Source organism: Lactuca sativa, chromosome 2, assembly GCF_002870075.4.
Source record: "Lactuca sativa cultivar Salinas chromosome 2, Lsat_Salinas_v11, whole genome shotgun sequence".
Taxonomy (NCBI): domain Eukaryota; kingdom Viridiplantae; phylum Streptophyta; class Magnoliopsida; order Asterales; family Asteraceae; genus Lactuca; species Lactuca sativa.
Window position 1 is genome coordinate 147515609 of NC_056624.2, and position 17128 is coordinate 147532736.

General features: G+C 34.9%; 1 protein-coding gene across 1 annotated transcript; it reads right to left on the reverse strand.

The window, feature by feature from the left end:
- Positions 1 to 5715: 5715 nt before the first annotated feature.
- LOC111885125 (wall-associated receptor kinase-like 1) lies at positions 5716 to 11937 on the reverse strand. Its single transcript, XM_042899204.2, has 2 exons — positions 10395 to 11937; positions 5716 to 7081 (listed from the first exon to the last, which is right to left on the reverse strand). The coding sequence occupies exons 1-2, from the start codon at positions 11821 to 11823 to the stop codon at positions 5919 to 5921; spliced, it is 2592 nt and encodes an 863-aa protein (XP_042755138.1). The 5' UTR covers positions 11824 to 11937; the 3' UTR covers positions 5716 to 5918.
- Between the last annotated feature and the right edge of the window lie 5191 nt (positions 11938 to 17128).

The window sequence follows — 17128 nt, forward strand, 5'->3', positions numbered from 1 at the left end:
CAAATTTTAGTTGCAAGAAGTACAATTTTTGGGTAATTTCATCAATCAAGAGGGTATTTCGGTTAACCCTGCGAAGGTGGAAGCTGTGATGCGATGGGAAGTACTGAGGAATGTCTCCGAGATTCGTAGCTTCTTGGGCTTAGCAGGTTATTACTGGAGATTTATCCAGGATTTTTCCAAGACTGATGTGCCATTGACCCATTTGACCAAGAAGAATGTGGCGTTTCGATGGGGTGAGGACCAACGGAGGGCTTTTGAGACCTTGAGACGGAAATTATGCGAGGCTCCAATCCTAGTACTGCCCGAGGGATTGGATGATTTCGTGGTATATTGTGATGCATCAATTTCAGGGTTGGGTGCAGTACTGATGTAGAGGGGGCATGTGATCGCATATGCCTCGAGGCAGTTGAAGCCTCACGAGGCAAATTACCCCACACATGATTTGGAATTGGGGGCAGTGGTGTTTGCCCTCAAAATTTGGAGGCATTATTTGTATGGGGTGAAATTCGTTGTGTATACCGATCACAAGAGTTTAAAGTATTTGATGGATCAGCTGAACCTGAATATGCGACAGAGGAGATGGTTGGACGTGCTGAAGGACTATGACTGCAAGATCCTATACCATCCGGGGAAAGCCAATGTAGTGGCCGATGCATTGAGTCGTAAGGCGACATGGTCTCCAACCAGGGGTATTTGTATGAGGGTGACGGTAAGTCCACCCTTGATAGACATGATTCAAGAGGCTCAGGTCGAGGGGGTGAAGAAAGAGAATTGGAAACTGGGAAGAATTTTGGGGCAGTATCCTTTGTTTGTTAAGGATAGTCGCGGAATATTGATGCAATGTGGCCAAGTATGGATGCCGATGTCGGGGGAAGTGAGGCAGAGACTGTTAAAGGAGGCACATAAGTCCAAATTTTCTATATATCCAGGTGCAACAAAAATGTATAGGGATTTGAGACCGAGCTATTGGTGGCCCTGCATGAAGCAAGAGATCGTCGGGTACGTGGAGCGGTGTCTAACCTGCAGGAAGGTCAAGGCTGAGCACCAGCGACCTCATAGCAAGGTTCAGCCATTACCCATTCCCATGTGGAAGTGGGAAGAGATCACTATAGATTTCATCACCAAGCTACCACAGACAGCGAGGGGAGTAGATGCCATATGGGTAATCGTGGATAGACTGACGAAGAGTGCTCATTTCATTCTGATCTCTGAGAGTATATCTGCGGAGAAGTTGGCGGAAATTTATGTTCGAGAGGTGGTGGCTAGGCACGGAGTGCCGGTATCAGTGGTTTCAGATAGAGATGTTCGCTTTACATCCAGGTTTTGGGGGAAGTTCCACGAGGAACTGGGTACCCTGCTGCACTTTAGTACGACATATCACCCCCCAGACTGATGGCCAGAGTGAAAGGATGATCCAGACACTCGAGGATATGTTGAGGGCATGTGTGCTAGATTTTGGAGGAAGTTAGGATACGTATCTTCCACTAGCAGAGTTTTCGTACAATAACAACTATCATGCTAGTATTGATCGAGCACCATTTGAGATGTTATATGGGTGGAGGTGCAGGACCCCAGTGTGCTGGGACGAAGTTGGACATCGGGTTTTGGGAAGCACGGAGGTGGTACTTGAGACCACCGGATTGATTCAGTAGGTACGCGACCAGTTGCGAGTCGCGCAGAGCTTTCAGAAGAACTATGCGGACCGACGATGATCCGATCTCGAATTTCAGGAGGGAGACTTTGTTTTACTGAAGGTGTCACCCTGGAAAGGGATTATCCGGTTCCGTAAGATGAGAAAATTGGGGCCTCGGTTCATAGGTTCATTCAGGATCATAGCCCGGGTGGGCAAGGTGGCATATCGATTAGAGCTTCTAGAGGAGCTTAGTCGGATTCATAACACTTTCCATGTGTCCTAGCTTCGGAAGTGTGTTGTCGACGAGTCCTCAGTCATATCCTTGCACGACATTCAGTTGGATGGGAGCCTGAATTATGTCGAGAGACCAGTGGCGATTTTAGACAAGATGACAAAGAAGCTCCGGAATAAGGAAGTGAAGTTGGTAAAGGTGCAATGGTAGCACCGAAAGGGTTCCGAATGGACCTAGGAATCAGAAGATGAAATGCGAGGTTTCTATCTGGAGTTGTTTGGACCAACAGGCTTCGAGGACGAAGCCTAATTCAAGTGGGGGAGATTTGTAACACCCTGATTCTCAGGTACTAATAATAATATTACCTGTTTTGAATTTTTAAGGACCTACTCGATGAGTTGGCTTCCCTACTCGTCGAGTAGTAACGGGTTAGTCTGATTAGTTTAATGACCTACTCACCGAGTCCAGGGTAGAACTTGACGAGTAGATGGTGGCGGATGAAACCCTAAATTCATGGCCATGCACCCTATTTAATGGGGTCATTGGCCTCCCCCAGCTTTCCCTTTACAGCTCCTCATATTCCAAAACTCTGATTTGTGTGCGTGTGTGTGATCTTTGGTGAGTTTAAGCTTGAAGGAAAGACTTCGTGAAGGGAGAACTTGAGGAAGCAAGCTAGATGAAGCAAAGAACTCGTAGGGGATTCAAGATCCACTCTTGTGAAGCACTCCCTGAAGGTATTAGGCTATTCCTTGGCTCATTTCCACTAAATCCCTCTTTTGCATGGATTCTAAGAAAGGGATTTTGTGCTTAAGCCAAGATTTGAAGTTGTAACTTCAGATCTGGACTCCCTTTGGTTGTTAGATGCATTAAGTTATCAGTTGTGCCTAGCATGAGCCTCCCCTCAAGTGTGTGACTCCATCCCAAGCTTAGAATTGCTATTTTAGAGCTTAAAAGCCTTGCATGCACGTAAAGTTTGCAACTTTACGTGAAAGGCATGCCTTAGAAGCCTAGATATGTAATATGGAGGCTTTGCATGGCTCAAATGAGTCTTTATGACCTCAGAACTGTAAGGACTCGGCGAGTCGCAAGAGGTGACTCGGCGAGTCATATGAAGATTAACATGAACTCGACGAGTTTGATGAACAAATCGGCGAGTTCGATGAATTTCGCTTTAAACTCGACTAGTTGGTTGAACAACTCGAAGAGCCGGATGAAGTTTTCCGTAAACTCGACGAGTTGAAGGAACAACTCGACGAGTAGACTATATCCCGGGAAACTTGGCGAGTCACTAGTTGCACTCAGCGAGTTAGGTTTAACATGGCCTGTTGACTTGAGCTTATCTGAAGTTGACCAAGGCGGACTTTGAGGGTAATGTCTAGTTGTTGAATGTCGCTTATAGGCAGTTGAGTTGGAGTAGCTCGTGGGGTGTTTTGGTCGCAAAATGTCAGTTCAACATGCGTGTCAGGTGAGTCTCCTCACCATACATATGGGTGTAAGGCGCCACGGCCGGCCCATTATGTGATTATGATAAATGTGTTAGACGTTTTGTGTTTTGCTATGGTATGTGATTGCATGTTGTATGAATACCCCGAGGGGAGCCCGTGACATTGGATGTAAGACCATGTGGGGTAGCCCATAGCAGTCCTAGGTTAAGACCATGTGAGGTAGCCCATGGCAGTCCTAGGTTAAGACCATGTGAGGTAGCCCATGGCATTGGATGTAAGACCATATGGGGGAGCCCATGGTAGTCCTAGGTAATGTGAGGTAGTCCATGGCACTGTTATAGGTTTATATATGCATGGGTTAGATGATATGTGTGTAGCTTTATAGCTTACAGGGTATCTGATATGTGAGTAGCTTTTATAGCTAGCGAGATATGTGAGATGTGGATTGTGTGTGTGGTATGCTCTGGGAAACTCACTAAGCATTTAGCTTACAGGTTGTTGATTGTTTCAGGTACTTCGGAGTCTAAGGGAAAGGGTAAGGCGTGATGACGTGGCGTGTACTCTACCTCTCTTTGGATGTCTGGGACTCTCTGATGTTTTCAAAAAGGACAACAATGATGTAATAATTGTGAATTGGAAACAAATGTTTTGGAAATCTATGGAATATGTAATTGGTCCGGTTAATTAAAGCAAAAAAAAATTCCTTGTAAAAGTTGGGTCGTTACATGAAAAGTGTAGCACCCTGAAAATCCTGAGATCGTAAAGGTGAGTTATGACAATTTAATAATACATATACAAGTGTTTGTAATTGAAAAATATGTATAAAGGTAAGGAAAGAAGGAAAAATGAAGATTTCATAAATGGCTAACAAATTTATTTTGAACTCGTGTAAGATGGCAAATGTGAAATACGGGTAAGACTGGAACGTGGTAATGTAAAATGGGATTACCAAGTAAGTAACACAAAAAGATTTGGCCAAAACTGATGTCGTAGTAACGAGATATTAGTACTCAAAATTGCGAGAAAAATATGATAAAAATGAACAGTTAGAATATATCTAAGTAGAAAATGTAAATTGTAACATTCTAATGTTTCGAGCTTAATAACTATAATGAAATATGATCCTTTGAAATGATACTTGAACTTAACATGAATTAAAGATGAAGAAGAAGATAGAGAAACAAGAATCATTTAAATTGAAGTTCGTACGAAGAAGATACAAACAGGAGAATCTGGTAAAAAGTTAAATTTGTTAAGAAAATATCGATAACTAAAACTGAGTTTAAACCAAACCAGGTACGGGATGACAGATTTTAAAAGTTTACATTCATCTATAATAGCTAAAGAATATTTCTGAATGGCCGGAAATATTATTGGAATAACCGGGAGTAAAATCGTTATTTTTAGAAAATAATAATGTTAGTTAGTACACAAACTTGGAAGGCTTGGAAGATTGACTTCCCAGCATTCAAATTGAGAAAAGCATATATCATTTTATAGAGCTCATGGAATACTAAATAACTCAAGTTGAATCGGGTTAAACGGAAGTCGGATGAAGAAACTACGAGTATTTGAAGTTGACCACAAAAAAGGGAAAACACAAGTTGACCAGAAAAAAGGGAAAACACCAACATGGACCAAGTCGAAACACCCGACACTGTAGTAGAACGTGAGAGCAAGTAACCAGCACTCGAAATAAGGATGTTCAAATTTTGTGTTTATTATGGCTAAATAGTCCCAACAGTGGAAGAAATCATTGAGCTCTTTTTTTTTTTTTTTGAATACGTGATTTATGGATTCTCATTCAAGCAAAAACCATATATGGCGGTTTAGCATACTCATACCATTTCTTGGTAATTTTTACATAACTTAATCGAGAAAATTATATATTGATGTTTGAATTCTTAATGCTAACTTTTTTACATGGTTATCATACTTTTGCACGAAACTATTATCATAAGGTAAGTTGGACCGGAAAGAATGGTTTCCATCATACGAAGAAGACATTTGATTTTGTATTTTTCATACGTATGAACGGGCATAATATATTAACCTTGACGACTAGTTTCTGAATAGAAATGTTGATCGTAGTTTTTGTTGATGAAAGTTACCAATATATGGAATGTGTAATATAACATTCAACATTTTTTTGGTGCATTTGCATTTCAGCATTTTGATTTTCATTTTCAACCCAAGAAATCGTGTACACTTCCAGTTGGATTTCATTTACTTAGTTGACAAATATCAAGTCCCTACTTGTTCTAATTTTATCAAAAAAGTTGTTTTGAGAATTTTAAGAAATTTTAAAATATTGTAAATTGTTTTTAAATAAATCTATTAATTTATTAAGTAATCATTCTAGATGTTGATGATAAAACTCAAATGATATATATACAAAACACACATTGTATTTATTAAGAGTACAACAGATTGACTTTCATATACAAAGTAGACTTTATAACATTTAAATTTTAAGATAGATGAAGGAAGAAAAAAGAGACATAGTCTGTACCATACTCTTGACTGTCATAGACAACTTATTTATCAACACACAATTATAAAAGCATAAACTAAGATGTGATTATACAAACATAAAATTTACCAGTATTCATTGACTAGGATTGTGATAAAATGTTATTGATGTTGATGTTGACTCACCATATATAAGTGCTACTTCCTCATAATGCTTCATATGTCCAAAATTAGGTTCATCTATAGAGGGAACATGTGATAATCTGATTCCTTCTAACTCAGAAGCAACTTCTTTCATTGTTGGCCTATTTCTCCCATTAAAATTCAAGCATTGCATTGCCAAGTTAGCTATGGCCAACAACTCAGACCTAGAACCCTCTTTAACAACACTTGCATCAAAAATAGACATCGCCCGGCCTTCTTCCATGGCTAACATGAAGTGTAAAGCTAAACTTCTGTTTTCACCAAATCTAGTTAAAGAAATTGGTTTTTCCCTTGTCAAAAGTTCTAACAAAACAACTCCAAAACTATATACATCACTTTTCTCGGTGAACTGGCTCGACTGGAAATACTCTGGATCCAAGTAACCAAATGTCCCTTTGACTAAGGTAGTCAAGTGTGTTTGATCTATTGACACTAACCTCGAAGTTCCAAAATCCGAAACTTTAGCTCTATACTTTTCATCCAAAAGTATGTTAGTAGTTTTGATGTCCCTATGGTATATTGGAATAGAGGTTGCTGAATGTAAGTACGAAAGTGCCCCTGCAACCTCTGTAGCGATTTGTAATCTCATGTTCAAAGAGAACAAAAACTCACCGGTTTCATCATGAATAAGGTCATATAATGTACCATTTGATATGAACTCCGAGACTAGTAATGGCACCTCGGTCTCTAGGCAACATCCCAGTAGTTTGACGACATTTCTATGACTTACTTGAGAAAGAATGACCACCTCATTGATGAACTGTTCTAATTGGCTTTCATCAACCACCTTTGATTTTTTGATTGCAACGATTCGCCCATCAGCTAGCATGCCTTTGTATACTGTACCTTGACCTCCTCGACCAAGAATTCTGTTCTCATTAAAATTGTCGGTGGCCTTATCTAATTCGTTGGAGGTGAAAATAATGGTTTTATCAACTAAACTAATATCGGTTGTTTGTTGTTGTCTAAGAAGAATACCACCATTGCGTTTAAAAAACCTTTGTTTCCTTCTCTTCGTTTTAGTTTTCTTGATTATTTTGTACAATGCATAGCCCATCACTATTAGCAACATCAGCCCTATGCTTATACTAACACCTAGAAAAAAAGGAAAATATAATATAAAAACAAAACATAAGAAAATTAAAATGCAATATTGTACAGTGCATAATTCATCATTATTAGCAATATATTACAATCACTTGAACATATATTTTATTGTAGTATTACTTACCCTCGTTTAATAACATTTCCATTTTATCATCTAAATGATATCCTCTATTTATAACATTATTGTTTTTACTAATTAATTTGAAATTGAACTACTTGATAGTCTACGTGGTTTGGAGTAATTTGCATGTTTAGTATCTAATTTTTTTTTTTTTTCTTTTTTTAACTCTGACGGTTTTTACATTTTAATTTTGTTACGTGTTTGGTCCTTCTAAAAGTTAGAAGGCTATTATATCCTTAATAAGTTTTTTTAAATTAATTAATTTATTTGTTTATTATATAAAAATTATTTAAATTAGAATGGGTTGATTTAAAACCCCACTCACTTAGGCATCCAATTACCTCACTTTTCCCTCGTTGTTTTTACATGCATTTCTATTCATCCTCTGTATTATGTAATGAAGAAACTCAAAAAACCATAAATCACCTCCATAAAGCCCAGGCTGGCATCTATTCCGGCGAACCATTGTAATTTACTTTTAATTTAATTTATTTAATATGCAAATTAAAATAATAATAATTCTATTTTTTTTTATTTATGTAAGTATATAATTCAACCCAATATATATATATATATATATATATATATATACACACACAGTGTTAGGTTAATGTGGAACAGTCTAATTTTGTGAAACCGTGAGATGCAATTTTAGCTACTAATTTTATAGATAAAAAAATATTTTTAAAATGTAAACTAATTGAAAGTTTTATATTTTTTTAAATATCATTTTCGTCATTTATATTTTCCAAAAAAAATAATAAAAAATAATAGAATTACTGGTTTACATATTCTACTAGAATATTATAATATTTTACAAATCTGATAAATCTAGTGGAATACTAAAATTTTCTAACATTTTGAAAATTCACATTAGAATATTTACGGTGTGATATTTTATTAGAATATTTCACGTATTTAAAAAAAAATGGTATTTTTTTAGGTAAAGAAAATGACGAATATAATGATTAAAAAAAGAATCTTAGAATTTTTTTTTATTTTGCATTTTAAAAGTATTTTTAGATTCTGTTTACGGTCTAATAAAATTAACATAGTTTCAAATGAAACTATATATATATATATATATATATATATATATATATATATATATATATATATATATATATATATGTATATATATTGCAAAATAAAAGAAAAAAAATCCAAAAACTCTCTTTTTAAGTAATATTCTCGTTATTTAATTTATCCAAAAAATCACAAATTTTAAGTAATACTCTCTTTTTTATAATATATTAGTGAAATATTTTAATAAAATATTACATTGTAAATAATCAAATCGAATTTTTAAAAATATTTCACTAAAATTTGTAGATATATTAAAATATTTTAATATTTTACTTGAATTGTTAGATTTGTTATAATATTATAATATTTTGTTAGAATTTTTTGAATATTTATGGTTTAATATTTTACTATAAAAATTCAATTTGAGTATTTACAGTATAAAATTATATTAGATTTTTTCCGTACATTGTGAAAAAAAGGTATTTTTTTTCTTTTTTTATTTTTTAGGTAAAATAAATGACGGAAATAATATTTAAAAAATTCAAAATTTTTATTTATTTTGTGTTTTAAAAATATTTTTTTTATCTCCAAAATAAATGGTTAGGATTGCGCCCCCGTTACTCAGAAAATATGACCGTCCGACATTAACCTAACCCACCTATATATATATATATATATATATATATATATATATATATATATATATATATATATATATATATATATATATATATATATATATATATATATATATATATATATATATATATATATATATATATAGGTGGGTTAAACTAATAAAGGGGTGTTCCGCTAAGCTTAGTTATTCTAATTTTTTGGTTATTATCGATTCCAAATCTGTGTAAGTTAAAAATAATGTTTGGTTAAGAATAGCTTATGTCATACATACATGTAATAAGTTACAGTCAATAAGTTTAGAAATCCTTAATTTATTAGCTTATAGGTTATAAGTTATAAATTGAAAATTATTGATGCTACACACCTTCATAAGAGGATGGTCAAGAGAATCTTTCAAATAAATGGGGTAAATGGTTAGTTATAAAAAATGTTATCTACTGAAATAAGTTTTTAATGATAATATTTTTTATTGATTTGATATATTAGGTAATCTATAATATTAGTTAGTTACGGATGTTGTCAAGATATTGAATGATCTTTATATCGTTTAGAATTTTATGTTCATGTCATTACGAGGGTTTTGACTATTTTTAATAGAGAAATTGAATATCCTTTTACATTTTATTTCTAAATATCATTCTACCCAATTAAATATTGATATGTATAACATTTAATTTTCATTTAATAAAATTTAATGATATTTTAAAATAGTAATATTACATATGTCATTATTTGAATATATAGGAGGATTTATAGGAACAAAAGATAGAAGAATATTTAATTTCTCTTTTTAATAATATTTTTATCTGTGTAAAGTATTTTCTTTGTTATTGTTTTATATATCCATTTGAATAAATGTAATTAGTAAAAATCATAATATTTAATATTTTAATATAATTATGAGTAAATTATTAAAATCATAATAGAGGTTTGGACAAAACTATGCGTGTAGTCTAGTCTCAAACTTTTATTTTACATTCAGCAATGGTGGATTTAGGGGCTCACAGGTGGCACCGATAACCCCTGACTTTTCCAACTGCAGTGAAAAAGTTCTCGAAACATTTTTAAAATTTTTATTTTTTTATTATCATGCAAACCTTAATTTTTTCGTTTAACTGCCACACATGAAACACATGAAACATCACCTTTGCTGCTGCTACACACCGACTAGCCGCCGCCATTTATCCATCCCTTACTTCACCCCCACTGACACAAGAACCACCCCCATTGAATTTTTTCAAAAATACAAAACTGATAAAAACGTATATGATTTCTAATTATAAAAAAATGATTATAAGATTATATAATATTTGTGTAATTAGTATTTTATATTAGACGTTAAAAGGAGCTACATAATTAATTACTCAAAAATTATAAAATTAAAAAATTAAAAATTAGTTAAACAATAGATGAAATGTTGTAAACTAAACGAGGTTAATTATAAAACATTAAAACAAATGGTTAATGTTTTAAGGAAAAAAAACTAAAAATAGAACAAGATCAAGAATACCTTACCTAGAATAACACCCAGTGATATTTTGTTGTCATAAAGACACGTCACATCCGAGTCCAAGCCCTCGTTAATGTAACAATACCCCCCTCTAGCTTCGCAATCTATGCATTTTTTGTCTTCTTTTGTGTTTCCACCTTCGTCCATGTAGCCCCATTCCAGTGATACTGGAACAAAACTCTGGTCCTCCACAGTAGATTGACTGGAAAATCTTCCTTTCATATATGAATTCTTATCCACCAAGAAGGCAGACCTACTGCAGCTTACATTTCCAGCATGTCCTACCAATTCAGTTAGATTCAAGGTAAACGATTTGAGATCATAAGTCATTGTAGTTTCACAACAACCGATGCCAAAACAGTTGTTTCTTTCACTAACACTCTCATTGCCACAACTAGTTGAACAACCACCGCTAATATCCCCATTCTCATTAATGATGACGCCACTGCCACACCCTTCAACAACGAATAAGTTACCATATTTAGAAAAATAGAACGGACTTTTGTTTAAGTCAAGACTACTATTCTGGATTGAGTTCTCGCAATCCGAAATCATAGGGACATTAACAATGAACCTTTCAGATTTTATATCCAACAACTCCATATTGTTGAGGGCGGGTAAATATGGTGTCGAGGAGTTACAATCAATAGTGAACCATTCATTCCCTGAACAGCTTCTTCCAATCCCGAAAGGATATCGAATCGAGACATTCCCACACATATTGTTGCATCCTACTGAAGTATCATTTCCTTTCAAAGAAAGCGATACAGGAACAAAAAGGTGATCTTGGACAATAGATAAGCGACCAAAATTATTGTCTTGATATTGATCATACGCCAAGAAGACAGATCCGCACGAGGTTCCATCTCTATCCAGCCTTTCCAAGCCTGTTCGATTCAAGGTAAACGACCGGAGATCTTGAGGAATTGTAATTTTGCAACAACCCACACCGAAGCAATTCTTTATGTTACTTACAGTGTCCTTGCGACAAGTTGTTGAACAACCAGTAACAATACTACCGTTCTCCATGATGATGTCAGCATGGCCACATCCCTGAACCATCAACATGTTATTGTTTCCCGAATAACGGAAAGGACTTGTGCTTAGGTCAAGACTAAGACTGCTATTCTGGAGTGGGTTCTTGCAATCAGAAATCATGGGGACATTAACAATGAAATTTAAGGATCCAAACCCCTGCAACACCTCCACGTTGTTGAGTGCAGGAAGATAAGCCCTCTGTGAGTTACATTCAATGTTGAACCATTCGTTCAGAGAACAGTTTATTCCGATCCCGAATGGGAAACGAATACTGGCCTGGCCACAGCTACGCTCGCATCTTGGTTGGATGTAATTATGTGCTTTTGTGAATGTTGTTAACGAAATCAGGATAAGTAAATGCAAAACTTGAAACTGCTTCATTTTATTACCAAACATTCAAGTCGGAAAATGGTAGGAGGGATATTAATAATCAAAACTCAGTGAATTTCTGATTGTGTGTTCAGTTGTGCTGCCAGGTTCGCTATTTAAGACAAATTTAATTCATGGTTTACCTAAACTCAACAGGTTCCAAGTTCCAACTTTCCCCTTTTTTCCACAAATAAAACAAATCGGTTAGAATAAGAACAACATATTGAATATTTTTCTATTGGTTTAATATTAATAGAAAAATTGCAACTGTAACGAATTTCCAATCTCCAAATCGTAGTTAAACCATTATTTTACAAACGACTTGTTATAAAGTCTACGCTTGTAATTTCGCAACACCTACTTCGATGGTAAGTTTGGTTATTATATTATTTAACTGTGGAGGGAAAGAACCCAGTCCTTTCAGAACAACTTTTGTCAAAAAAATAATCAGTAAAGTAAGATTTTTGTTAGAATGGATTTCTTGTTCGATGCTAAATAATATAATGAAAATTAACAACATAAAATTCTTTATACTATGGACAACAATGAGTGGAAAACCAGTCGGTCCATATCACAGCCCTTCAAACTCTTGGAACTTTTAATCTCAGCCATTTAAACTCAATATTTACGGTTGTTGTACATTTCTAGCAATTGGTTTCCGACGACAAATATGGAAGCAACGTGGGGACAAGAAGGAGGAGGGTCGACAAATACGGAGCCTTCTTTGTCAAATAGAAGAATCCAGCAAGATCGACTCCACTTCTCTAATCGGTTTCCTAATCGGTTTTATGCAAGAAACCGTTGAATCCACCCCCACGATCTTCCTTCTTCATCGCACTCAACTGTCCCGTCTATAAAAGAGTTCGATTTCATTCTAATTGCTTCAATCATTTCAACATTTGCTTCAAGCCTATGATAATCATGTACCACAAATCAACTGAAAACGTTTTTCCCTTTAAAGAAAAGCCATCCAAGGTATGTTTTAATTCATGTTTTTAATCTGATGTTGTTACTGTTAGTTCATCTCTTCTCTTCCGGTTCTATGATTTTCGTTGTAAGAGACTTGGTGGTAGGTGGTGGGATTAAGCATTTGCTCAGATGGTTGGGGCCACATTCTCGCCGACGTCTATGCTCATAAGGTATTCCTTGAATTCTATTACCATCATGACATTTCTTCAGAATTCCTTGATTTCGTTTAGAGAATAAGAGTGCCATGTTACCTGTAAGTTTTATCTTAATTCATAAATCAGTGGCATCACTATGCATCCACTACTTCGCTAATACTCTTTACCGACGGATTTGTAACAGACCAAATTTTGTCGTATATTCTTGTCGCTAAGTGTTTTTAACGGATTTCCAACGGCTACGGCTAATTTTTAGCGACGGATTATTCCGTCGGTAATTAGTAACGGATTACCGACGGATTTGTATTTGGAACAGAATACCGACGGAATGTGTAATCAACAGATTACCGACGAAATAACTCAATAACAGATTACCGACAGATTATACAAAAGTTTTTACTTACGGATTTCCGTTACTAATCCGTTAATAATAGTGATTTTATTTAAATATATATATATATATATATATATATATATATATATATATATATATATAATTTTACATGAAAATTCACACTTTTTTCTACATTAAATAAACAAAAATATAATAAAACAAACACAAATTTAGAAAAACCTAATAGAAATTTTTATACATATTTGGTGATTCATATACAATGATAACATATTTAACCTTGGAAAATCTCTTAGAATGTGCGATTCCGTCTGCAAGCCTCAGACAACTCTTCAATCAGAATCGTCAATCCCTTGATGTGAACAGCCGATGCAGCATCCGACAATGCCTGCACAAATCTTGACTTTTTCATATATGTTGTAGCAGAAACCGGAATCAATCACATGCTCTCTTTAGCCCACTCCAATGCTTTTGACCCATATGGCCTTGATACTCTAGCAAAGCATATGGCACCTGTTCCAAAACGAAAGGAAAGCAAGGGAACTAATGGTAATATCCCTTGAAGATAAATAAATTATGGAATTTAGGGTTAGATTTTTTATAATAAAAAAACACATACTCACTTTTGGTTGTTGTCTTCATCTCACCTTGTGAATTGCTAGTGGTTGTGGTGGTGAAAAATTTATGACTCTAAAAGAAGAGATGCATAATTTCATTATATCAGGAATACATCAAAATAGAATAGATTATAGGAGTGAAATTAGGCATTCTTGTATTAGAAATAAATGCAACTAACAGAGGAAAACAAATAGTCATTCTGAACTTTAGGGAAAAATGACTTTCATGATGGAATTCTTAGTGGCACTGCAATTTGAGGGGTAAAAGGAATCACAATTCAGAACAGCTAACAATCATCTATGAACTATGTTATGACAACTCATACAGCATTGTCAGATGTTGCATCTTCAAGTTTCAGACCTTCAACAAGAATGATTTCCTAAAACCATAAAGTAGTGGTGTTCAATAATATGAACTTATAGCCAATTCTTAATGTATTGATGGTTTCCATTGTTGAAGGGTATTTTAGTCATTTAACAAAAAAAATTAAACACCTTATGATTCTGTCAATGTTACAAAAGGGAGAATACGTCTTACCCTGCTCTTTAAGAAGACAAGATGTGCAGGAGTGAGATCATCATATGCAGCATCCAACAAGTAATAAATATCTACAAAATGAGAAAAGCATGATACCACTACTTTTATTAGCAAGCAATAATGACGCACACTTGTTTTCACAAATTAGGGGTATATTTGTAAATATTCACATCGGAGGACAGAGTTTTTTACAAACAAGTTAGATGTTAGTGTTGTCTTTCAACCACTGGGTTGCATCCTTCATGAATCCGACAAAATATAGCAAAAATATAATTATTTTACCTCTCCAACTCCAAGGAATATCAATTTTTTTCACAAATTATATTTAATGAAACTAATTTGACACAACATTTTAAAACAAGCTTTGAAGCTTCTCATCAAGAATTAAAAATTTATAAAAGCTAAACAAAACATATTTGAAGACATTATTGTTTTCCTGTGATAGAGTTTTGTCATAAGCAGACATCCAAGTAAAATGAAAAATGATACCTACCACAAAGACAAAGTGATCTCTCTGCAGTTTAGTCGCACCTCACCTTACACTTGAGTACTCGAAAGCTTCATTATCACCTATGCAATATTTCTTTGAACAAAGAAACATCATATGTTAGTTTTGGATTTTATATAACATGTTAATTCTTTTGTTCATTTGGAATAAGAGAGTGAATGATAACATAAGCTGGATGATGAGGTGCAAAAATATGAGTAAAGGGCCAAATGGTCTTTTTTGGTAAATGTCAAAATTGGATGGTTTGTTCATACATGCGGACAACTTTTTTAGATTAAAAAGGCCAAAAGTAAACGCAATTGAATTCTCCTCTCTTTCATTCCATAGCAGAAATCATGCATATACAGGGAGATAGCTATAAAATAGGAAATTACAATCTTTTAATTTTGGAGCAATATTTTGACTAGGTAATATATTAAATACCCTACAAATATACAGCTAATAATATACAGCTAATACACCCCCACAGTCTGAGTTGGAGAAGAGTGGAGGCACAGACCGGATCGAAAACAAGTAAATATTTGATGTGGTAGCCCTTTTGTGAAGATGTATGCATATTGAAAATCTGCTGGGATGTGAAGATCTAGAATGTCACCAATGCAAACTTTTTCTCTTACAAAATGGATATCGAGTTCCACATGCTTTGTACGTTGGTGTTGCACGGGATTTTCAGACAAATAAACTGCAGATATGTTGTCACAATAAACAATGGTTGCTTTGCGAGTTGGGATAAATAATTCCAGAATCAAGGTGCGTAGCCAACTCGTTTCAGTAACAACATTTGCGACCCCACGATATTCAGCTTCGGCGCTTGATCGTGATATAGTATGCTGTCTTTTCGACGACCAAGATATAAAATTTTCCCGAAGAAAGACACAATAACCCAAAGTACATCGCCGGAAATCCAGGCACACCCCCCCCCCCCCCCAATCGGCATCAGAGTAGGCGATAAGTTCACTCGATTTGGAGGGAGAGATATGAAGACTAAGCTGAATAGTGCCTTAAGATATCGAAGAACTCGTTTTAGGAATTTGAATTGGGGTTCCTGTGGGGCATGCGTAAATAGACATATTTTTTGTACCGCGTACATGAGATCAGGTTTGGTAATAGTGGGATATTGTAATGCACCCGCAAGTTTGTGATATAATGTTCCATTAGCTAATAGTTCACCATTGGAGGCGCTCAATTTTGGCGATGTATCAACTAGTGTGGCACTTGGTTTACAATCAACCATCTGAGCACGAGATAAAATGTCAGCGGCATATGTTTCCTGAGACAGGAACAACCCGCCATTTTGGCGTTAGACATGGATCCTAAGAAAGTGGTTAAGAGCCCCCAAATCAAACATAGCAAACTTACGAGAAAGTGTGGCAATGATGTTGGTGAGTAGCTTCTCAGAAGAAGAAGTGAGGATGATGTCGTCAATGTACAATAGTAAATAGGCCATTTCATTTCCATGTTTATAGACAAAGAGAGAAGTGTCACTAACGGTGCTCTGGAAGCCGCACTTAGTGATATGGGTGGCAAATCTATCATACCACGCACGAAGAGCGTGTTTAAGGCCATACAATGATTTTCGTAACCTTCAAACATGATTATGATATGTGGCATCTGTGAACCTCTAGTAACACGTTGTCGTGCGCGTATTAATCATGTAAATTATCACTGTTGGTTGCACTGAAAATATAGCACAGGGAAGCAGGGTCGAATCCTCCGGGACACAGCCTAAAAGTCAATGACTTTTTGCATCAGGCACATCTAGTCAAGAAATAGAATATAGAAGCAGGTTTTGATTAAACTAAAAACTAAAAACACAGTGGTATTAAACTAAATGAAAATAAATAATAAAAACGGTTTCAGTTCTGTTACGACTTTCCTAATCATGTAACTAATCCAGATCTGATTATTTAAGATTCATTCTATGTAAGCTGGTACTGAGAAAAACTAACAAGCTTTAGAATAATCTTTTTTACCTTATTTAGTTAATCAAAACAAGCTCTTCAATTAACCCTAACTTTTTACTGTCTAATCAAACAAGCTCTTAATTAAGATCAGAAAAGTTGCATTAAGTTCTTTGTAAAATTCCCAACAATACCCAATACTTCTCACAAACTCGGAAGCGTAAAAATATGATTTTTACAGTTTATACCAGAGTTAAATCCCAAAACGGAACCAATCTGATACTTGTTACTT